The sequence below is a fragment of the Amblyraja radiata genome, chromosome 33, assembly GCF_010909765.2.
Source record: "Amblyraja radiata isolate CabotCenter1 chromosome 33, sAmbRad1.1.pri, whole genome shotgun sequence".
NCBI lineage: Eukaryota > Metazoa > Chordata > Chondrichthyes > Rajiformes > Rajidae > Amblyraja > Amblyraja radiata.
This window is the reverse complement of record NC_045988.1, coordinates 10,503,585-10,529,347: the sequence shown is the minus strand read 5'-3', so window position 1 is coordinate 10,529,347 and position 25,763 is coordinate 10,503,585. Positions and strand designations below refer to the sequence as shown.

Below are 25,763 nucleotides of genomic sequence, written 5' to 3'. Positions count from 1 at the left end.
TAGTTCTTGAGGGCATCTTTAAAAATCTGTTTTATTTACCCACAATGAAGCTTTCACTTAACAATATCCATTTTCAGCTTCTCAACAGAAATGGAACTCTATATATAATCTTTTAAAGTTAATGAGTAGGTTTGATAATTACCCCCAGTGCATTTTGTCAGTAATCAGTTCCTAGGAAGCAAATAAAACTTGCCAAACACAATATTACTAAATCAAGCTGACATGCAGATCCCATGCTGTCACTGTCTGCTTCATCTTCTTTTAATGTATACAACTCCACTGCTCAGTACACGGAACACACAACTAAAGCTAGTTTGCTCCTTTGAATTCAAAGTAAATTATTTTAGCACCAGATTCTTGCTGCCAAATTAGTTTAATGGCTTGATCCAATTTTCAGCATTCTACCTTCTAAAGTCCAAAAACATATCAGAATTATTTATGTATTTGTTTATTTATTTGTTTATTTGTTCCGAACAAGTAAAGACAAAATAGGAATAAATAACAACAACAAAATCGAAATAGTCAAACAATTGGACATTCCAGGCAATATTTGCAAAGCAATGAAAAGCATAAAGCAAAATAATAACATTATCAGTATTTATTATTTTAAAATGGCATTCCTTCCCATACGTTAGAAATGGCTGTTTTGTGGATTTGCTGAGTTCTATAACTGAAGCTGGATTCATGTGGTTTAGTACGCTATTGGAATTGAAATAAATTATTAACTTAAAACACCGCCTGTCATTGGTTTCACATTATCGTTAATGTTGTATTCAGCCTTGGCAAATTCAGCATTTGTGATGCAGGTCTATACTGTGCCTGTTATAGAAGAACAAACGGTTTGAGAAACAACAGATAAGGCACCGTATGCTGGGGAAAGAGCCAGCAAGTGATGGTGGGTCCAGCTGAAGAGAGGATAGTCGGCAGATGTGTCCGCTGGGGGGAAAGGAAGGGGATGGAGCAGACCAAAGGGTGCAAATGGCAGAATCTGATAAGGTAGGAAAGTGGGGAGTGAAATATTGATCGAGAGGATAAGTATGATTGGGGGGGGGGGGGGGAGAGAAAAATTGGGAAGATGGGGTTGGGAGATGAGTGGATGGACGAGGTGGTGGAGAACTTGTTGACATTTGCCACGCATCTTCCCCCCATCTCTTTCAACTAGCTACCCCCCTTCCCCCCATCTTCCCCCCCATCTCTAGTCTCATCTTGAAGAAGGGTTCAGGCCCAAAAGGTTGACTGTTCATTTCCCTCCACAGAGACTACCTGACCCATTGAATTCCTTCAGCAGTTTGTATTTTTTGCTCAAGATTCAGCATCTGCAGTCTCTCGCGTCCCTATTACGTAAGCAACTTGATTGAAAATTAGGTCACCAAAAGCAGGGATTGGGAAAAGGTTAGAGAAAGCCATCGAGTCCTTCAACATATTGGAATAAGGACAAATATCAGCAGCTATTGCAACATAATGTTTCAATATTTCAGATTCCCACGATCATCTATAATTTTTATAAAGATTCCATACAATCTGATCCTGCATAGGGACTAAGGGGATTTTGTGGACTTTGTACTTGGACTGTGACTTTAGAAAGAATCTCATAAAATCTCATCCATAAAATAATTCCATGATTCCATAAAATAAAAATTAAATTTAAGACAATACAATCAGATTTCGATTTCTGATAGAGAGGTTGGGCTTCAAAAGAAAAACTGAAACATTGACTTACCTCGTACTCAAAACCAATGCCAAGGGATCCCACGTCTAAGTGGAGGTTTTTCATAAGCTGAGCAGTATTGGGACCACTCTATGGGAACAAATTATTTGAAGAGTTCTTTATTGATATGAAATTCTCAAAGAAATCATCTAGCATCTTCTTTAACATGCTTTTCTAGGATATTAATAATAACACAGAACTAAGCAGCAATAGTCAAGATACCTTTCTTGAAATCAGTTTGAAAGATGCTATTTTTGACCACAAACGCCATCCCCAGCCACATCAAGCCAAATGCATGAATAATGTTTTTTATATTAACATTCAGAAACATCATCCAACAACTTATTTTTCATAAGAACCGTCTGATCAAGGTTCACTACTTGTCTCGTGGTCCAGTGGCAAAACCCCACATTCATCTCTATGGCACAGAATTTAAACCAAGTGGCCTTTCCACACTTCTCTTCCTGATTTTTTATCTGAAAAAGAAAATTGAGCACAATGCTGTGCTGTTTAACTTTATCACAAACACTATTGCATATCCAGGCACCACTTACAAATACTTGCAGGTGAAATCTTTCCAGAATTATGAGTTTTCAAACATTATATACTGGAAGAAACATAGGATGTTAATAAGTGAGAACATTAATTTAAAAAAAAATCAATGCAAATCACATACTGGTAAACCTATTTTGAACCTGTTTTGGGTAAAAGAGCATAAGAAATTTGGCTATGAAAAATACGTTCAAAATATAACATTACTGTAAAATCAAGGTATAAAAAGTATGACGGTTGAAATGCATTATTTTGACTAGTTTATTTGATGAAAATTGCAAAATAGGTTTTTATCAGTTATTGAGTTTCTTATTACCATTGCACAACATGACATTATCAACACGTATAACATTATAACATAATTAGGACTGCTGAAAATTGTCACCAATTGTGCAATTCCAAAAGTTAATTGCAATTTTAATTGCATTATAAAATAATGATGGAATGCCAGTATCATTGGAAGGAAAACAGAGGGAGGCCAGCAAAAAGGAAATGGTATAGTAGAAGGGAGGGGTGAGCAGAAGAGAGTTAGTGAGGGGAGGAAAGGGAGAGCAAGGGAGCAGATGGAGGGGAAAACGAGGGAGGCAGGTGAAGGGAAGGGGAGGGGGGGGGGGGGGGGTGAGAGGGCAGGAGAAAGGAGAGAGAGCCGGGGAACATGCAAAATGAGGGATAGCAAGGGGACAGGAGTATTAATTCTCAACAGTTTCCATCCTTTGAGGGGAATGGGGGAGGAGGGGTTCTGGGCCACGTGCATCGTTGGAGGTGAGGGGGTGGCACCAAGATTCTAAGCTACATAGACAGGATGCCTTGAAAAAATGTTAAGACCATAAAATGGCAAAATATGAAAGCAGAAGCTTTGGCAGGTCTTCCTATGGTCATCCTGAAACCCATCTACAGTCTTTTAAAGATAAAGTTCTATCCCTTTTCATTCAATGCATTCTTATTAAAAAAACTTGGTTTTGGCTTTGGACGATGTCAGCAAATATTGTCTTTCATGGATTGCTTTAAGGAACAATGATCTCTTTTCATTTGTAATTTTATTCTTTACAACTGTTTGGGCCGTTTTATAGGTCGCATGAACCACCACATCATGTGGAAATTGAGCCAGGCTTGGCCAACGATGTAAGATTCGCTTTCTTCTAGTTGGTATTTAAGGACATTTTAGACAATAGACAATAGGTGCAGGAGTAGGCCATTTGGCCCTTCGGGCCAGCACCACCATTCATTGTGATCATGGCTGATCTTCCCCAATCAGTACCCCATTCCTGCCTTCTCCCCATATCCCCTGACTCTGCTATCTTTAAGAGCCCTATCTAGCTCTCTCTTGAAAGTATCCAGAGAACCGGCCTCCACCGCCCTCTGAGGCAGAGAATTCCACAGATTCACAACTCCCTGTGTGAAAAAGTGTTTCCTCATCTCCGTTCTAAATGGCTTACTCCTTATTCTTAAACTGTGGCCCCTGGTTCTAGACTCCCCCAACATCGGGAACATGTTTCCTGCCTCTAGCGTGTCCAAACCCTTAATAATCTTATATGTTTCAATAAGATCCCCTCTCATTTTGGTGGCCTTTTTATAGCCTTTCTGATGATCTTACTGCCTCACATTTTCCTTCTCTTAACCTCATTATTTGCCTCAGTGGGCTTGGCATACAGTCAATCAATGTCAACAGCTAGTTTGGCATTATATCCATTCCACTAATGTAGTTACCTTCTCTCCACTCAAGTCTTCTTCATCCTCACTGAGATCAGCTAGGTTCAGGGATATCTTCTCTTCAAGTGCTCCCAGGATGCCTTTTGTAAGGCCACCTGTTTTAGGGATCTTCAGTGCCACATATGAACAAAATGGTTATTAGGCAGGCAATAACATTGTGTTGAAATATTTAAACCCTTTTATCAAACTTGGATTACATTTATAATTACACAATGCCCGCCAATACAGACCAGTTTTCTTTTGACAGAAAACAATGGTAGAACAACAGTTTGATAGCTTCTGCTGAATATTTCATTAAATTGCTTTAACAAAATCAGAAAACTGGAGACTGCAAACCTCAACAACCGCTCCTAGATTTAATATTAAAAAGGTCACATTTTAGAATTCTATAGGGTTTCTTAAGTGTATTAAAGCATCCTGTGGTAGACACAAAATGGTGGAGTAACTCAGCAGGTGAGGCAGCGTCTCTGGAGAGAAAGAATGGGCGACGTTTCAGGACGAGACCCTTCTGCAGACTGATGTCAGGGGAGGGGGCAGGACAAAGATAGAATGTAAGATTAGTAAGACTAGTGGGAGAACAGGGAAGGGGAAGGGGATGGAGAGAGAAAGCAAGGGCCATCTGAAGTTAGAGAAGTCAATGTTCGTACCACTGGGGTGTAAACTACCCAAGCAGAATATGGGAAGCTGTTCCTCCAATTTGCGCTGGGTCTCACTCTGACAATGGAGCAGGCCCAGGACAGAAAGGTCAGATTGGGAATGGGAGGGAGAGTTGAAGTGCTGAGCCACCGGGAGATCAGGTAGGTTAAGACGGACTGAGCGGCAGTGTTTAGTGAAACGATCGCCGAGCCTACGCTTGGTCTCGCCGATGTAGAGAGGTTGACACCTGGAACAGCGGATACAGTAGATGAGGTTGGAGGATGTGCAAGGGAACCTCTGCCTCACCTGGAAAGACTGTTTGGGTCCTTGAATGGAGTCAAGGGAGGAGGTAAAGGGACAGGTGTTGCATCTCCTGCGGTTGCAGGGAAAGGTACCTGGGGAGGGGGTGGTTTGAGTGGGAAGGGACGAGTTGACCAGGGTGTTTCGGAGGGAACGGTCTATGGGGAAAGCAGAAAGGGGTGGTGATGGGAAGATTTGGCCAGTAGTGGGATCCCTTTGGAGGTGGGGTGGAGTGTGGTCAAGATAGCTATGGGAGTCAGTAGGTTTGTAGTAGATGTTGGTCAATAGTCTGTTTCCTGTGAAGGAGACGGTGAGATCTAAAAACAGTAGGGAGATGTCGGAGATGGCCTAAGTGAATTTATACAATACAATACAATACAATACAATTCAATTTATTGTCATTTGGACCCCTTGAGGTCCAAACGAAATGCCGTTTCTGCAGCCATACATTACAAACAAATAGACCCAAGACACAACATAATTTACATAAACATCCATCACATTGCTGTGATGGAAGGCCAAAAAAACTTCTCTCTCCACTGCACTCTCCCCCCCGATGTCAGAGTCGAAGTCAAAGCCCCCGGCGGGCGATGGCGATTGTCCCGTGGCCATTAAAACCACGCCGGGTGATGCAAGGTCGCGCACCGGGTCTTGGTGTTAGAGCCCCGACGTGCGCTCGCAGAGACCCGCCGCCATTCCAAGCCGCGCGGGGCGGTGCTGTAAGGCCCCGCTCCAGGAGCTCTTCAACCCCGCAACGGGAGAAGTCGCCGTTGCGGAAGCCCCGAAAAGCGGTCTCCCTCCAGGGACCCGCGGGCTCCCGGTGCCGTCGTCCGCCAAACCCGCAGTTGCAGCCACCGAATCTCCGGGGGTCGGGTCGCAGCAGCGTCCACCACAGCTCCACCCGCTCTGGACTCGGCCAGCTCCGCGACGGTGAGGTGAGTAGTCGGCACCAGAGCCCCCGGTCTTCCTGTTGGAGGCCGCTCCTCGTTGCAGCCCCAACGACAACGGAGACCCGACAAAGAAAAGGTCGGGTCTCCCGTGCAGGGAGAGATTTAAAAGTTACCCCCAACCCCCCCACACCACCCCCACCCCCCCACACACATACCCCAACAAAATTAACAAAAACTACATAAAAACATAGACATAAAATAATAAAAACGCAGACGGACTGCAGAGGCCGCTGCTGACGAGAGTCGCGCCGCCTACCGGAGTGAAATTGAAATTTGAGTGCAGGATGGAAATTAGTGGTGAAGTTGATGAAGTCAGTGATTTCTGCATGGGTGCAGGAGATAGCACGAATGCAGTCGTCAATGTAGCGGAGGTTAAGTTCAGGGATAGGGCCAGTGTACGCCTGGAACAGGGATTGTTCAACATACTCAACAATGAGGCAGGCATAGCTAGGGCCCATGCGAGTGCACAAGGGCCTCGGATTTGGAGGAAGTGGGAGGAGTCGAATGAGAAGTTGTTGAGGGTAAGGAGGGTAAGGGTTAGGTAGAGGAGAGTATTGGTAGACGGAAATTGGCCAGTTCTGGGGTCGAGGAAGAAACGGAGGGCTTTAAGACCCTCCTGGTGGGGGATGGAGGTGTAGAGTGACAGGACATCCATAGTAAAGAAGAGGGAGTGGGGGCCTGGAAAACGGAAGTCATTGAGGAGAAGAGCGTGTGAGGTGTAGGGAGGGATTAGACCAGGGGGGGATAGGATGGAGTCGAGGTATGTGGAAATTAACTCAGTGGGATATGAACAAACAGAAACAATGGGTCTGCCAGGATAGCTCTGTTTGTGGATTTTGGGGAGAAGATAAAATTGGGCCATGCAGGGCTGGGGAACGGTAAGGTTGGAGGCTTTAGAGGGCAGAGAGCCAGAAGTGATTAAATCAGTAATGGTGCTTGAGATTAAGGCCTGTTGCTCGTCTGTGGGGTCATGGTCCAAGGATAAGTAGGTGGAGGTGTCGGAGAGTTGTCGCCTGGCCTCAGTCCGGTAGACGTCAGTGCGCCAGACTACCAGAGCACCTCCCTTGTTGGCAGGTTTGATTATCCAGTCCGGGTTGCCGCAGAGTGATTGGGGGGGGGGGGGGTGGAGAGAGGTTAGGAGTGAGTAAGGTGAGTGGAAAACTTGAGGCAGTTGATTTCACACCGGCAGTTGGAAATGAAAAGCTCTAAAGAAGGTAGAGGGCCATCCAGGGGAGTCCAAGAGGAGGGGGTTCGTTGGAGACGGGAGAAGAGGTCATCACTGGGTGGTGAGGACTCCCTTCCCGTAGAAAAAAAGGCACGGGGGCGGAGGCGACGGAAGAAGAGCTCTACATCGTGGTGGACTCTGAACTTGTTGAGGTGGGGGAATAGGGGAACATAGGTGAGGCCTCTGCTGAGGACAGACCGTTCAGTATCAGAAAGTGGGAAGTCAGGGGGGGATGGAGAACACACGGCAAGGGTGGGGGTTGGGGTCGGATGAGGGCAGGTGAGTAGGTGAGCGGGTAGCATCCTGTGTTATGTTCGCTGCACAGTCTATCTAAACAACAAAATTCCTTTGGCCCTATGGATCTTAAAGCTCCCACTTTAATCATTCTGTCACATTGCCACTTGCATCCTGTTCTCAGCCATCATAAAATGTCACCTGTTTTTCTTAACGTTGCTCAACACAAACTTAATCATGAAGAAAATTTAAACTAATGGTATTTTCTGGGGTGAATTTATTATTTTCATTCTGTTTGTTCATACTGCTTCTGTACATGGGCAGTGGGCAGGTGCTAAAGACCTGCACGGGAAGGTAGACCCTCCCACCCCCATGAGTCTCGGGCAGATGGGGCTCATCAGCCTGGGAAGGCAGTCCATCTAGGAGGGAAAACTCTGATTTCAAACCTCCACTGCCTTGTGGCCATATCCAGTCATGGAAAAGGCTCCAGGAGTAAACCTCAAGAAAACCCGGAGTCGGAGCCCCTAAGGCAGTTTGTCGTTGTCTACAACCTCGCTCTGGCAGCTCCTGTAACAGCGCTGGTGCCAAACTGTAACGGCCCTACTATTCCTTTGGATCGATCAGCGACATGGAGAGGGGGGACGTGCTGCATGGGCAACAGCCTGTCCTCCATATGGCATCGCCCAGGCTTGCATCCGACCAGGATGCATCACCCATGGTCAGTCATGACCGAGGGGGGCCTACTACTACTACTACTACTACTACTACTACTACTACGGCAAGGTAGGTATTATTGGGAGGCCCCAAGCAGAGCCAAAGCTGGTCCAAGACTCCTCAAACAGAAGCAGTAATTGAAGCTCAGTATGAATAAAGCTACACACTTTTTTAGAAAAGGACAATGCTGCTGAAGGCAGCCAAAAGTTGAGAGAAGAATGGTTGGTCTAACTTTGGCAAAAGTAAAACATCAGTTGGTAGCAAGCTCTCCTTTGAATCAAAAGGATCCAAATTCAAATCTGTCATGTGAGATTTGTGTACAAATACCAAGCCTGACACTCCAGGCAGTATTGTAGATGGTGCGGTCTTAGGTAGAAACCAGAGCACCCGGAGGAAAACCACTCAGTCAAAGGGAATATGTGCAAACTCCACACAGACTACTCGAGGTCAGGATCAATGACAAGTCTCTGGTGCTGTGAGGTAGTAGCTCTCTCAGCTACAACACTGTGCCGCCCTATGTTATGAGTGCCATTCATAGTTAATTTCAGTTTATAGTTCTAACTCTGAAAAATCAACCTACAATGTAATCTGGCATTTATTACCCCAAATGTGGGAGGACTTCCGAGCGAACTCTTCATCAGCCCCCTGGTAGTTGCAGATGTATTGCCCAATGACCCACAGAGCGTACTTGCTGAGAACTCCCCAAGGCCACGAAGTGGAGCAAGGCTTCCTTGAGGTGCCATCACCAGCATCGGTGGAATATTCAGTGCCTGTGAAAAATAAAGATAGAGACACGGATGATAGCATTGTGACAATTGCACAAAATGAACGATAGAAAGCTTAGAAGTATGTGACCTAGTACCAATGTGTTAAAGTCGTGCTGTTAAATGATATCCATACCAAAATCTATATTAAACCAAACAAACCGAAAACACTTATATTTCTACCATCTGTTCCCAACAACATTAACTTCTACCCAGACACTATACAAAACATACAAAGAATTTACCTATACCTATTACTCATGAAGAATTGGAAGACTTCAATTCACAAGGCTATTCAACGATAAAGGGAAACTCATTGTAAAGCCTGATCCTGCCTTATTGCATGCACATGCTGCAAGCTCTGCATTGAAGTAGGATTCAGAAGTTATTTTCTGAACTGAACACAAAGAATCCTTGAACTGACTATTGGATTGTTTAATTTAAGAAAGAACTGCAGATACTGTAAAAATCGAAGGTAGACAAAAATGCTGGAGAAACTCAGCAGATGAGGCAGCATCTATGGAGCGAAGGAATAGGTGAAGTTTCGGGTCAAGAGCCTTCTTCAGACACTTGAAGAAGGGTCTCGACCCGAAACGTCACCTATTCCTTCGCTCCATAGACGCTGCCTCATCCGCTGAGTTTTCCAGCATTTTTGTCTACATTGGATTGTTTAGAATCGTCACTACATGGGGCACAGTTTTCACAATTATAAAACAATCTCTGGCGCAGACTGGATTCCTGGAAGTCCTACACACTTGCAAGACATTGATTGCTGAGCTATCGCGGATTCTTGCATTCCGACCTACACTCGCGGCAGTTAAAACTCACCTCCCTGGTCCTCTGAAGTTTTGCACATTATGGCAAACACAATTGACTGTTTTTCTTGAATTCTACAGCCTGAATTGAAGTCGAAGTAAAATCAGTACAGTAACTATCATTCTGTAATCAATAAGTTGTATTATCGATTAAACCCAAATGCTAAATCATCTGTTTTCTTCACTATCCTGCTGTGTGGAGTATCTCCTGGTTTTAGTTTGGATTTCTGACACCTGTCATTTTTTATTAACCACTTATTGTGAAATGGAAAACTGACAGCAAAAGTTGAAAATCAATAAAACTGCTCGTTTGAAATAAAAACAGATAATGCCAGAAAATCAACCAACATCAGTGCTGACTTTTTCTCTTTTCACTGATGTTTCCTAACCTGCAGAGTGTTTCCACCATTAAATAAAACACTATGAATAAGAACCATTTCCGTTTACATGGTTAACTAGTCCATGCAGTGTATGTATACTCGTGCCACAGATTAATAGTCTTAATGTTTAAATCAAATATCAATCTGCTAAATGACCATATCAAATAGGCTGCTTCATCACCTCATTATTCTCAAGTCGAAAGGCACATTCAAAATTATGGCTCGTCCAATCTGTACTTTGAAACCTGTTCTTACTCTGGGGAATGCTTCCTTATCCCTTCATATTTCAGAGACTAAATCATCACTACTGACACACAGAGGGTTGAGATAGATACATGTTTCCAAATAGATCTCTGTTACTGCATGAACATTCAGAATTCATCACACATACTTAGGCCAAAGCTTTGCTGGATTTGCCCAGTAGGTCACATCATCGGTTTGCTAACTATCAGGTCTGAATTAGTCACTTTGCTCTTGACTACCCTACTTTCACCCAAGATAATAGCTCCCTGCTTGGGTGTGATCAAACGCAAATAGCAATTTGTTTCAGATAGACACAAAATGCTGGAGGAACTAAGCAGGACAGGCAAACTATTTATTTTAATCAATATATATATATAAATATGCATACTCTGATCAATGGTCTTTCATCTGAAATGGAAACATATTCTCTCTCCACAGATGTAATGCAGTCCTGTTAGATCTTTTGAGCATTTCCACCATTTCCAATTTTACTTTATCTGCCAGCAGCTGCAATATTGTTATTTCATATGCAGTAGTATCTCGAACAAGTGTCTGTGGAAAAATGCTGCTTAATTTCTCTCTATTTAACCTGAGAGTGCTGGGACATTGCTAATTACAATGTCCTCTATTGTTGCCACGATAGAGGCAAGTTGCCTCAGTCCAAGGATGAATGTGGAACTTTAGTGGTTTTCTGGCTCAGCAACATATGGGGTTAAATTGCTTCATTACTGGATAAAGCAAAGAAACATTTTCTAAGTAGGTTAAGCATATTTCACAAGTACAGATCGGAAACATAACCCAGATAAAATGTTGAGAAGTGAGGGTTGGAGTTAGACAATTTGATCAGTAATTACACGGCTAGGCAGTACATTATTCAGTATTCAGTCAATCCATTAAAATACTGCAGTCCAATTTTTCCTACAGCAGACTGTTTTAAATTTGTCTTCTGGATTATATGTGGAGCAATTAATTTATCACATTTTAAGTCCCTTCAATCTTGCAAAAACAATTCTGGAAATGTATTCTACACAATGGGTTGTTATTACGATTCAACTAAATGAAGATGGGCATTGATGTTGGCATAACAACCCACAGGAGAAAAGCATCATTTGGGAACATAGCTTTGTTAGATAATGAATCAATGACACATCAGTGTGAGTTGAACCTCTGTTCAGAGTTAGGTGTCCTTTGGCGAGATGGAAAGGGGTGCAATGGCATTATGACATTTACCAATCTGCCCTTACACATGGAAAAACGGAAACTGAAGTCATATCCTTTATAAAATCTGACAATGTGCCCTTAACCACATGTGATTTTTTTCTATCACAAATCTCAAAGTGTGTACAGAGGCAAATAAATAAATGATGGGTCATTGTTCCAAACATCATGGAGGGCACTGTAAATATGTCCTTTGGCCCAACTTGCCCATGCCGACCAAGATGCCTCATCTACACTAGTTCCACCTGCTAGTGTTTGGCCCATATTCTTCTAAACCGTTCCTACCCATGCACCTATCCAAATGTCTTTTAAATGTTGTTATACTACCTGCCTCAACTACCTCCTCTGGCAGATCGTTCCATTTCCCCACCACGTTCCTATTAAGTTTTTTCCCTCTCACCTTAAACCGATGTCCTCTGATTCTTGATTCCAATTGTGAGGAATTGTTTTTCAGGAGCAGGCAAGGGAGAAAATCTTGAATAAAATGGGCAAATGATTGCAACAACTTCTTGTTCCGTTCCTTCACAAAACCATCAGTTATTATAAATGTGCAAAATGGATCTGCAGAACCAGCTCATTTGCTCACCTAATTCTGAACTATCCCGACTGGTGTCAGTATAATTCATTGGAAACAGAACTCTGCGCTTGGAACAATTATCTGAGTGTTTGTCCAGTATCCACTAAAATAGTACTCCAACTAAATATTGCATACCCCTAACCGTTGTGTTCAGATTTCCAAAAACTCTGTCAAGAGCGTGGGAGTGGGAGCAGGGAATATCAAGCACCCGTATTTAAACCAATGTGCCCCTAAACCATTTTATGCCCTACCTCTTGCATCCTTCTCACTTGTTAACACTACAAAATGGATTCTATTCCTGATCCATCAGACATTTCTCTCTTGTACTTCATCATCCTTGTTCAATAATGTCACTCGAAAATCTTTTCCCTCTTAACTTGTGCACATGAATGTTCAGAATATTAAGTGCCTGATTCCATTCTTAGCTGGCAGCTGGTGTTCGTTAGCACTTTTGTGTAAGATTCCCAAAGAGCAATTTGTGCCTGCAGCTCATCAGCCTTATTCGTCACCTTGAGTTTACACACGTGTGCACTTCAAAACATGGCCCACCATCGCTTTTAGCACGACTTCCTACACGAGTATGAACTTTCTCACTCCTTAAGTGTGTTTTATTCCTCACTCTGTGCCAGTGTCCATGCCTAGTGTCCATCATCTAGCCAAATTTATCTCACCACACCATTGAACTACCTTATTTTTTCATCCTTCTTGAGGAAGGTGACTTCAGATTAGAGAGGCTCTTCAGTGCCTCCCACGCAGAATGCGAGACCACCCAAATGCAACATCCAAGTATCACTCCAACAATTGCACAATTCTGTTTCCTATACCACAAAAGGATCCCATTTCTCTGTTCAGTAAACATTGTCTCTCATAATTTGTCAGCTCATCCAGAAATTGTGGCGTAATTTAAAGTAGCTTTCTAGAAAAAACATTCCTACCTCACGCGTTTTTGTAATTCTGGAGAGATTCCATATACTGAGAAAATAAGTGTTAGAAAGCTTCTCAAGCATGGATGCAACCACTGCCTAGCTGGGCCCTGTCTTCAGGAAGAATTAGTGCATATCATTCGAGTATAGAAATGCTGACTGCGCTTACCTCAGCATCATGAAGCCAACTGCACCTTCACAATGTGTAGGAAGATACTGCAGATGCTGGTTTACACTGAAGATGGACACAAAATGCTGGAGTAAATTTTGACCCGCTGAGATACTCCAGCATTTTATGTGCACCTTCACAATAGCTGCCTCTTGCCAAGATTTCCATTATTTGAAACATAATTGCACAACCTCTGGTCTGACAAGATTACAGATTTTCCAGGCCCCCAAAAACACAACGAGGAGAGTTACAAGGCTCGAAATTATCACTGGCAGCAGGAGGTAACTACAGTGATATAATGTTGGTAGCATAGTATTTCACCTTCACAAAGGAGTTGATCCATTTAATTAATTATATCTATTTTTAACAGTTTCTTCCATTATTATAGTATATAGCCCATTATCTGTTTATTTGCACGTTATCTGTTTTATTTATTCATGTGTGTATCTATATTTATATAATGGTATATGGACACACTGATCTGTTCTGTATTCATGCCTTCTATATTCTGTTGTGCTGAAGAAAAGCAAGAATTTCATTGTCCTATCTGGGACACATGACAATAAACTCTCTTGAATCTTGAATATACTTCAAACTAGAAGCTCATTGATAGGTTTTTTACAGCGATTCACTTGGAATATGTTCCTGCAGCTTACAAATGGAACTCTGAAATGAAATTACTCTCCTATAATTATTCATTACTATTTAGCACCTACCATATATTACACCTCATTTAAAATCAATATTTGCAATTACCAGACAATTACATCAAAAAGGCTAAAAATACACTGTCAGATGCACATACAGGTAATACATACGATATACTGAAAGTCGATTTGATTCAGTCGGTGTCAGCTATGGTGACAATAGCAGTACCACAATATCTAAAATCTTGTACATTAAGAATAAACAACGTGGCCGGAAATCAAGAATAAATACCAAATTCTGCAAATATTCGGATTAAAAACGGAGAACGGAGGTTTATTGGGGAAAATACTGCTGGCAAGAGGTGCTGGTTCAGCTTTGAGCTGTCCAAATTGCAGTAAGTCTCAGACTTATGAACAAGCGCTGATGTACTGACTGCCAAATGGTATTGCATCTGTCATGGCTTGTTGTTGGACTATACAGTGCATTCAGAAAGTATTCAGACCCCTTCACTTTCACCACATTTTGTTACGTTGCAGCCTTAATCTAAAATTGATTACAAATAATTTTTTTAATCATCAATCTACAGACAATACCACATTATAAAAATGCGAAAACATGTGTATAGAAATTTTTGCAAATTAAAAACTAACAACTGAAATATCACATTACATTCAGACCCTTTACTCAGTACTTTGTTGAGGCATCTTGGGCAGCGATTATACAGCCTCAAGTCTTCTTGGGTATGACGCAACAAGTTTGGCACACCTGTCTTTGGGTAATTTCTCCCATTCTTCTATGCAGATCCTCTCAAGCTCTGACAGGTTGGATGGGGAGCGTCAATGCACAGCTATTTTCAGGTCCCTCCCAAGATGGTCTATCGGGATCAAGTCCGGGTTCTGGCTGGGCCACTCAAGGACATTCACTGACTTGTCATGATGCCACTCCTGCGTTGTCTTGGCTGTGTGCTTAGGGTCCTTGTTCTATTGGAAGGTGAACCTCCGCCCCAGTCTGAGGTCCAGAACGCTCTGGAGCAGGCTTTCATCAATAATCTCTCTGTACTTTGCTGCGTTCATCTTTCCCTCGATCCTGAATAGTCCTCCCAGTTCCTGCCGCTGAAAAACATCCCTACAGCATGATGCTGCCACCACCAGCGTAGGTATGGTAATGGCCAGGTGATGAGCGGTGCCTGGTTTCCTCCAGACGTGACGTTTGGCATTCAGGCTAAAGAGTTCAATCTTGGTTTTATCGGACCAGAGAATCTTGTTTCTCGTGTCTTCTGGCAAACTCCAAGCAGGCTGTTATGTGCCTTTTTCTGAGGAGTAGCTTCCGATTGGCCACTCTACCACAAAAGCCTGATTGGTGGAGTGCTGCAGATATAGTTGTCCTTCTGGAAGGTTCTCCCATCTCCACAGATGAACTCTGGAGCTCTGTCAGAGTGACCATCGGGTTCTTGGTCACCTCCCTGACCGAGGCCCTCCTCCCCCGGTCCTCCCCGATGGCTCAGTTTGGTCAGGCGGCCAACTTTTAACAGATCTTTGATGTCACCAACTGTCGAGAAATCTAGAAACTACTGAAATGCCTCTAGTACACTGCTGAAACTGCCTCCTAGTACACGTCAAAGGCATTTCTGCTAATGGAGACCTAGTCACTCTCTAGATCCTGCTGCCCTGATAAGTGTGTGTAGAGCGAATGCAACCAGCCACAAATGGTGGACATGTACGACTATAGCATTCTTCATACTTGTTCTGGCAAGTACACCCAAAGTATAGTTGGCATTGTAATGTAAAAAAACTACACAGCTAATTTTCACACATCAAACAACAAAAATGTCACACAACAAACAAAAGCATAACAATGGCTAGATAATTTATTCTGATATTTTGTTGAGGGAGGGATAAATATTGGCTAGGTCACAGGGGATAATTAATTTGCTTGGCTTGGTTATTGTATCATGGAACTTTATGTTCAATTGAAAGACCAAAAGCTGTCTCGGCTTAACGCCCCCCCCTCCCCCAATCCCCAAATAGTGTTTCATTGGGAGTATCTGCCTAGACTTTTCATCTCAAGACTAAAGAGTCCAGACTAAGGTATTCATCTCAGTCACATCATGATGCAAAGCTAAAAAGCAGTCACTGTCCCCCAGTAAAGTTTAAAAAAATGACACGATCTGCACTCTCAAGTTGTCTCGGGTCAATTTTACAAAATGACGTGTGTCCAAGGACATCAGAGTTTGGGGAGAGTAAAATTCTGATAAATAACAGTTTAATTTATTATTGTAAACTGAATTGACTATATTCAAAAATACTAATGGAAAAGAGAACAATTTAACAGTTTACAATAAACATTCCTGTGTAGTAATGTTTGAATCTATTTAGAAATCTTGTTGCAACGGTTTCAAATACGTTTTACAAGCTTCAGCAATATACACGATTCTAAATTAATTAGAATTCTATTCGTTCTTGTGTACACAGTAAAGCTTGGACCACTAAATAAAGATTAATTAAATAGCATCTCATTTCATACTGATTGCTGAAGCTCATAATGTAACAGCGTTCATCCTACAAATATGTTAGCACAAATTCAGTTTTCTTTACGACAGACAATGCTGTGTTTTACTGTACCATAGCAAGCAGCAAGCAGTGCCAAAGAAACTTGTGATTTTAGTGCTTACAAGAATGGAGTTTCTAAAATATATCCAGGAAATGGCAGATTTTGCAAATGGATAACTGACCATGGGATGTAGAATATTTTGAGGATAGGATCAAATGAAGGAACACTGCTTTCAAATCGCACACTGATTGTTAATCAGTTGAGGATCACAAATTGTATGTCGTAAAGGAAAGATGTTATTTGACATACTCTATCAGCTTTGTGGCTCTAGGTTTATGAAGCAGCACAGCAAGTCAATTTCAGAGCCTGGACTGAAAGGATTAATGCTGTTTGATGATGCTGCACTAATGATGCCTAATCAAGCTAAAAATTTAATCTATGCTGATAATATATATAATTTTCCAAAACTAAAAATACAGTGCCCTCCATAATATATTTGTGACAAAGACCCATCATTTATTCATTTGCCTCTGTACTCCACAATTTCAGATTTGTAATAGAAAAACATCAAACATGGTTAAAGTGCATTGTCAGATTTTAATAAAGGCCATTTTTATACATTTTGGTTTTACCATGTAGAAATTACAGCAATGTTTATACATAGTCTCCCCCCCCCCCCATTCCAGGGCACCATAATGTTTGGGACACAGCAATGTCATGTAAATGAATGTAGTCATGTTTAGTATTTTGTTGCATATCTTTTGCATGCAATGACTGCTTGAAGTCTGCGATTCATGGATATCACCAGTTGCTGGGTGTCTTCTCTGGTGATGCCAGACCTGTATTGCAGCCATCAATAGCTTCTGCTTGTTTTGGGGTCTTGTCCCCTTCAGTTCTCTTCAGCATATAAACGGCATACTCAATTGGGTTCAGATCGGGTGAATGACTTGGCCACTCAAGAATTGACTATTTTTTAGCTTTGAAAAACTCCTTTGTTGCTTAAGCAGTATGTTTGGGATCATTGTCTTGCTGTAGAATGAACCACTAGCCAATGAGTTTTGAGGCATTTGTTTGAACTTGAGCAGATTGGGTGTGTCTATACACTTCAGAATTCATTATGCTACTACCATCAACAGTGGTATAATCAATGAAGATAAGTGAGCCAGTACCTTCAGCAGCCATACATGCCCAGGCCATAGCACCCCCACCACCGTGTTTCACAGATGAGGTGGTATGCTTTGGATCTTGGGCAGTTCCTTCTCTCCTCCATACTTTGCTCTTGCCATCACTCTGATATGTTATTCTTCGTCTCATCTGTCCACAAGATCTTTTTCCAGAACTGTGGTTGCTCTTTTAAGTACTTCTTGGCAAAGTGTAACCTGGCCATCCTATTTTTGCGGCTAACCAGTGCTTTGCATCTTGCCGTGTAGCCTCTGTATTTCTGTTCATGAAGTCTTCTGCGGACAGTGTTCATTGACAAATCCACACCTGACTCCTGAAGAATGTTTCTGATCTGTTGGACAGGTGTTTGGGGATTTTTCTTTATTATAGAGTGAATATTTCTATCATCAGCTGTGGAGGTCTTCCTTGACCTGCCAGTCCCTTTGCGATTAGTAAGCTCACCAGTGCTCTTTCTGGCACGGCCTAAAATGGCCGTGGGACTTATCATCACCCGCCTGGGGCTTGGACATCGGGAGAGACATGGAGAGCAGGGGAGAGAAAAGACTTTTGCCTTCCATCACAGTGGGTTCACTGTGATGGATGTTTGTGTGAACTTAATTGTGTGTATGTCTGTAGGACATTGTTTTTGTTTGTATGGCTGTGGAAACAAAATTTCGTTTGAGTCTCACTGGGGCTCAAATGACAATAAATTGTATTGTATTGTATTGTATTGTATTGTATTGTATTCTTCTTAATGATGTTCCAAACAGATGATTTTGGTAAGCCTAAGGTTTGGCTGATGTCTCTAAAGTTTTATTCTTGTTTCTCAGTCTCATAATAGCTTCTTTGACTTTCATTGGCACAATTTTGGTCCTCATGTATTTCCAAAGGTGATGGAAAGACTGGAGGAAAGATGAGGTGCTGCGAGCTCTCTTATACCTGCATTGAGGAGGCATTTAAACACGCCCGAGGGCACTGTAGATGCAATGTTGCCCAGCTACATTTATTTGTGAGTTGTAGTCGATAATCAAACAGCTAATTAACAAGCGGCATGGTGGCATAGAAGTAGAGCAAGTGTCTTACAGCACCAGAGACCCGACTACGGTGCTTGTCTGTACGGAGTTTGTGCGTTCTCCCCGTGACCTGCATGGGTTTTATCCAACATCTTCGGTTCCCCCCCCACACTCTAAGACATACAAGTTTGTAGGTTAATTGGCTTGGTATAAATGTAAAATTGTTCCTAGTGTGTAGGATGGTGTTAATGTGCAGGATTGCTGGTCAGCGTGGACTCGGTGGGCCAAAGGGCCTGTTTCTATACTGTATCTCTACACTAAACTACGCTAATGGAAGGAGATTCCAAGAATATCACCATCCTCAACAATGGCTGAACACAACTTCAAACTATATTTAAGCATTTGCAAACAGCGTTCACCCAGAAGATCTGAATAGAAGATCCATATTGGCTTCCTCCTGAGATCCCCACCATCACAGAAACCAGATTTCAAGAAACAGATGAGAGCATTTGAACAGAAAAGACTATTGGACCAGACACCATTTCAGCCATTGCACTGAAGACCTCCACCTGCCAAGCTGCTCCAGTACAGTTACACCACTGGCACCGACCTCCGAATGTAGAAAATTGCCATGTACGTCTTGTCCACAAAAAAAATTGGACGAATCCAATTTGGTTAATTACTTCCAAATCAGTCTACCCTCAATAAACACCAGTGACAGAAAGGACCATTGACAGTGCTATCAAGCAGAACTTACTCTTCAGTCCTCATGTTACCAATGTCCAATTGGAGTTTGCTATAACAGTATAGTTGACTTGTCCAATATACCAAATTTTTGTGTCATCCACAAACTTACTAACCTTGCCAACTAGACTCTCATCCAAATCGTTAATATGGATGACGAACAATAGTAGACCCAGCACCGATCCGTGCTGCACACAACTGATCCCAGACCACCAATTTGAAAAACAACCCCTCACTGCTACCTTTAGGCAACTACAAACAAGTTACATGGATAGGACAGGTTTAGAAATATATGAACCATATGCAGGTAGGTGGGACGAGTATAGATGGGACATGTTGGCCGATAAAGGCCTGTTTCCATGCTGTAAGATTCTGTGACTCTTGTCAATTTTGTATTCAATTGGCTAGTTCGTGCTGAAACCCATGTGATCTTCCAAACCAGCATAACATGTGGAAGGAACCTTGTCAAAGGCCATGCTAAAGTCCAAATAGACATGTCTGCTGCCCTAGACTCGTCAGTCCTCTTTGTGACCTTCACAAAAAAATCAAATCTTGAGACATGATTTCCCATGTGTAAAGATGGTAGAAAGGAGGAGGGATGTCCAAGCATTTAGGTGCTAAGATCCTAAATTCTTCCCCGAATCTCTTCATCTTTCCTGTGTCTTTGCCTGTTGGCAATTTTTGCCTCTGTGAAGCACTGTGGGTGATTTCCTACGTTATTAACAAGTACTTGTGGTGTTGACCATCTTGTTATTGTCACACTAAAATTAATATTCCATGTGGATTGAAGAGCCACAGCTGGCTGTTGCAATTTTAATGTACCCAAACTAAAGTCATAAAAAGTGTCAATTCCCATTTTTATTATAGGTGGGAATGAGCTCAGCTATAATGCTGTTCACTTCCTACAAGATTGAAGAGGCTGCCAACGTTTTCTCACGAAAGCTCGAACATGAACAGTGTTCATGGAAGAGGAGGAAAATCCAAAGACTGGAACAGCATTTCCAGTGCTTTGCTGTAGTTCCTCATTTCCACTGGTGCGGACAGTAGATAGGTCATCAACAATTCCTCTTGGTGGAACACGAGGAACCCGCAAAAGGAGTTTGATCAAATACATTGACCTATGATGTCTTTTTAAAAAGAAACAAAATGTAGTAGTGCTTGGTCTACAAATTCCTGATGAGAACGTCACACTTCGAGTCAATTTTACAATTCACATCCCTCTTTTTTTTTTTTTAAATCACTTAAACATTTGGCTTAGTGCGGCTAATGAATTAAATCCAGAAAATGAGAGCAATATCAGAAATTTACAGATGTTGGAATCTGGAATAGAAAGAAACTGCTGTAGGAACTTAATGTACAACTCAATTTAGAAACAGGAAAGTTACAACTGATTACATTGCTCTATAATTGTAACCGAAAGAAGATCCTCTCAAAAATAAGTGAATCTACAATAGCATTATTAGGAACTCAGCAAGAATTGCATTTACTCATCAGAAAGTCAACTGCTCAGCAACTCTAACAAGATGATTTTAAATTATTAAGTTGTCTATGTTTTCAAGGTTAAGGTTAAGAAATTTTACCATTTCACCATTCCACTACAATAATCCTTTCAAAATTTTAAACTCACAGTACATCTACAAAGTAATTCCATTCAATGCAGCAACTATTTGGAATACTAACCATGTTCAAATTCAGCAACTGTTCCGAGACTCTGAATTGGCCTTGAATGAACACAATGAAACACATTATCTCGTTGGGCCATTTCTGGCAAAGATAAGACACAAAGTGCTGGAATAACTCAGCGGGTCAGTTGCTTTCTACACAGTCCTGGCATTGGCTTTGCTTCTGAAATGTCTTCTTCAAAGATGCTCACTGAGCTAGTGTGTGTTTATGGTGGTTTATTTTGGATTTCCTACAACTTGTTTTTGCACTCCAGCTGCCATTTGCACCTTCTACTCAAAGTGGAATAGAGCATCATTTGGGTTGGAAAATGGCCCAGTTGGAGGAAATGGTTATTTCACTTCCATGATTCTGAATGGCGAAAATATATAGGTTGCAGGGACCCTTTGCTGAAAAACTGAAGTACTGTTCGTCTTCGCCTTTCCACTTCAGCACTGGGTGTGAATACTGTCGTATTTGTATTAAATCAGCCTCAAATAGAAAAATAAGAACTTCTTTGGATGAACATAATAATTTTTTAAAAAGCGATGGCCTGTTTCTTTCTTTCATACCAATGAACGAAAAGCACAGGCACTTTAACAAAGCATGGTGGATTTTTGCATTGTAACTTCCTGCGATTATAATCAACATCGTGGCTCACTCAGCAAAGAAAACCTAGCAAATAGGACAAGCATGGATTGAAGAGTCTTTACCAAGACACACAGCAGCAAACATTTGGCCTTGGCGTCAGTGCTGAATTCACAACGTCGAAACACATGTATGTTGTGCTCCAATTCTAAAATTGGTTCTATTTAAGTCCAAACAACAGAGCTGCATAAACTCATTTGTGCATATTGTAGGTTTAGCACCAACAGCTGAAAACAACTTTTTAACCCAATGCACACAAACATGTTTACTTAGTGCAATCTCATGCCGAAGCCAATAAATAAGGTGAATTTGGGACATGATTGAGATAAAGGAGTAAAAAGTTTTTAAAACTTGCAAAATAAATTGCAAAAATAAACGTATTATTATTATTAAACTTTATTTCAGACTCAAGGTCCAGACAAGAGACATTACATAAAACACATTGCATATCAAAACACCATAAAATACATATAAAAGCTTAGTAAATTACTTAAGAGCATCATAAATTATACATAAAAATACAATACACGATTTAAAATCCAGAATAAAAAGAAAGATCCGTGTTCTACAAAGAGACAACTATAACAATGTCTCCACAAGTGGGATTGGTAGTGTGTAGTGCTAAACCTTATGGTTGATAAGACCAAGATAATTACATTTTCAGAGTCATTAATCCTGCAAATAAATTTATACATATGATTTCTTAGGATAGCTTCTAAAGTACCGACTCCTGCAGCCGCAAACATTTCACTAGCACTACACCATCTAGTTTTCCTTAGCAGTATTCTCATGGCATCATTATAAGCCACCTTTAATCTCTATAAACTTGTCTTTCTGTAGTTTGACCACAAGTGTGCAGTATAGAGTGGTGTACCATATGCTCTAAACAGAGACATCTTCACCACATCTGTATACGCACCGAACATGGTTTCATAATTATAAACGTGAAAGTGTACAGCCAGTTAGGTGCTTGCCAGTGATGAACACATTACACAATTACAATTTCACCTCGATATGGGTAACATATTTAAAGAGAACCAATAGGCAATTATGACTTTTTATCCTTCATGTGTTCAAATGTAACTGTTTAGAGAGACACTGCTGGGATAGTTTCTGGAGGGGCAAGCAATTTAGCCAGAAACTTTCTAATGCCTGCATATAACAAAGCAGTGACAGTCAGTGGAGGCTGTTGACTGGTTTATTTGTTAATACCAATGATTACAGATATCCTTAACTGTCATTACTACTGCAGAGTCAGAGCGATTGCATGTAAATAGTTAAACTCAACATCATGACATGGAGTTAAAAAAAATTGCAAGATTAAAACACTGCACTGGTATTTAACACTTCACCAAAAGAGATCACTTTTGCTACATGAAAGGTGCTGTATAAATGTGTTCTTGCTTTCTTTCGCGCAAAACAGCACTGTTAAACCAGCTTTATCTTTAATTTTAATTCCTTGAAAAACAGCAAAAGAAAAATATTCCAAATGTCTGAAATTTAGATTTAAAAAAAAAGTATTTGCAGTGTCAAGAGACTGCTGATGCCTGAATCTGGAGCAATAAACAAAAACTACTGGAAGAGATAAAATGTGTAGGAAAGAACTGCAGATGCTGGTTCAAATCAAAGATAGACACAAAATGCTATAGTAACTCAGCGGGACAGGCAGCATCTCTCGAGAGAAGGAATGGGTGATGTTTCGGGTCAAGACCCTCTTCAGACTTATGTCAGATGTCAGGGGAGTGGGCGGTACTTTAGATAAGAAAGTGCCTAGATAAGGAAGTGTAAGGTGTGAAAACAGGACCAAGGGAACGGAGATCAAGGAAATGTAGAATAGATTGTTAGTTGGGAGAAGGTAACAACAAAGCAAACAGAGATAAAATGTAGTCGGAGACAGTAAGACTGGTCGGACTACAAACTGGGAAGGGGGAGGCGATGGAGAGAGAGAGAAAACAATGGCTACTTGAAGTTCGAGAACTACTCGAAGAATTTAGCAGGTTAAGCAGCATCAGTGGAACCAAAGGGATGATCAGAATTTTGTGTTGAAATTCTGCATCCGGACAGCAGAAATGTTATCTTGACCTGATGCAGGATCTCAACCCGGAACACGGACCATCTTCTTGCCTCCACAGGTGCTTGATCCGCTGAGCTCCTCCAGCAGTTAGTTTATTTTCTAAGACATAACATTTATTCCCCTATGTGGTAAGTCCTGCATGGCCTGAAGACCAAAAATCAAATAAAAATCTGTCTGTTTACAGCCAAACTATTATCAGATTACTAACATTGTCCAGCAAGTTGCTTTTTATTCCTTGAGTTCAATATTAATGTTAAGAAATGAAACAAAAAATAAATCATATTTTCAACTGTGAAGAATACAAAGCTTTTAATCCCAGCCTCTGCTGTCAATCACATGCAAAATACCCTCATAAGCAGGTCGGTCATACTGGGTAAATCAGAAAGTAGCATTGTGCATAACAGAGTGAATGTGTACGTACAGAGCGACATTCATCAATGAGGTATTTCACATCAATTCTTTCAGTGCCTGAGGTAAATAGGTTGCTGGATAAGAAGAAAATATATTAAAAGAGAAAGAAACTGCAAAAGTGAGGGATTCCTGAAATGGATAGGGAGATTCGAGTTTAGTGGAATTGCTTTTGGCACTTTATCGTGCTCTGCCTTCATATCTACTGCAGTAATATTTTATTCTTCAAAACGTGAAGTAAAATGAAAGCAAAGGGAAGGGGTAGAGGAATAAATTTGATGTCTTACTCAAAGATTTTTTTTAACTTATATAAGCATCAAACAAATTTCTTAAAAATGTATTTTAATAATTCAGAAGTTGAGAAATGATTTTCAAAATTGCACCAATGTGATCTGGTCCTTCAAGGACAGGTATCCAAGCATAAAGCAGACTGGGACACAGAAATAATATATTTCTGCAATCAGAGTATTCTTCTGAACTGAGAGCAAGATGCAGCATTGAAGCAGAAATTTGTTTTGTGGAAAATTTAATGCTGTCAATGAGCATCTATAGCAGAAAGGGTCTGAATCTTGAATAAATTAATTTAGTTTAGTTTGGTATCAATATTCTTCAAAAAAAAATCTGAACTTAAAAAAAAATTATAGCAACTTCATTGAGCAATTATAAATGTAGAGTTTAGATTCTCAATGAATAATTTAAGATGCAACTAAATTGAACAAGGAGAAAGAAAATTAATTGCTGCAGTCTACAATGAGAATGTGATACTAACATTGTAAAATCAGCTCATTGCAACCTCAAAAACTCACATTTCACATTTTTTTAATGATTTTTTAAAATTAAAAATTAATATTAAAACTTGTTTTGCTTTGATATAAAGAGATGCAAATTTAACCATGAAGAGCTGACAAAGTTCCAGTTAAAATGGTCAGTAACATAGGTAGAGGTAAATAGGAATTAACCATTGTTGGCAAAACAACAGTTATAACTAGCAGGTAGACAAAAATGCTGGAGAAACTCAGCGGGTGAGGCAGCATCTATGGTGCCAAAGAAATAGGCAACGTTTCGGATCGAAACCCTTCTTCAGACTGATGTGAGGGTGGGGAGAGTGGGAAGAAGACTATCTGAAATTAGAGAAGTCAATGTTCATACCGCTGGGGTGCAAACATCCCCAGCGAATTACGAGGTACTGCTCCTCCAATTTACGGTGGTCCTCACTCTGGCCAAGGAGGAGGCCCAAGACAGAAAGGTCAGATTCGGAATGGGAGGGGGCGTTGAAGTGCTGAGCCACTGGGATATATGTTATAACTAGCATACTCCTGGAAGACAAATGTATTATTATTACCAAGGATGGGTCTGCTAACCTGGCTTCACAGCAGGAGGAAGATTCACGGAATCAAATTAGATTGTGATCACAGATTTGCAGATTACTGGCACTGAAAATCTTGGGTAAATCAGAATGCTTAAGACCCTAATGTTGAATTACACTGATCCTTAGTCAAATTACTAGGTTTAGTTTAAATACTGCATTCAAATCCTATTGTCTAATTCCACTTTAAAAAATATATAAAACTGTTAAGTGAAGGTAGAGTCCCAACATCACTAAGGACAAAAAGTAAAAGTGTGAGCAAATTAAGACATGATTACCTAATACTAATTTATTGGGCTGAGAAGAATGTGCTCATTCATGACTGCTTTCAGAACAAACTTGAAATCAATACACAGAATGATGCTTTAATCACT

General features: G+C 41.0%; 1 protein-coding gene across 3 annotated transcripts in view; it reads right to left on the bottom strand.

Annotated features, from left to right (window-relative positions):
* Positions 1-25,763, bottom strand: part of cep164 (centrosomal protein 164) — a 134,061-nt gene that overhangs the window by 77,465 nt on the left and 30,833 nt on the right. For all 3 annotated transcript variants that reach the window (XM_033049722.1, XM_033049720.1, XM_033049721.1), the window contains 3 exons: positions 8,632-8,799; positions 3,968-4,078; positions 1,721-1,798 (listed from right to left, as the gene is read on the bottom strand). In XM_033049722.1, the coding sequence (XP_032905613.1) occupies positions 1,721-1,798; positions 3,968-4,078; positions 8,632-8,799 (357 nt within the window). The remainder of the gene's footprint in view (positions 1-1,720; positions 1,799-3,967; positions 4,079-8,631; positions 8,800-25,763) is intronic.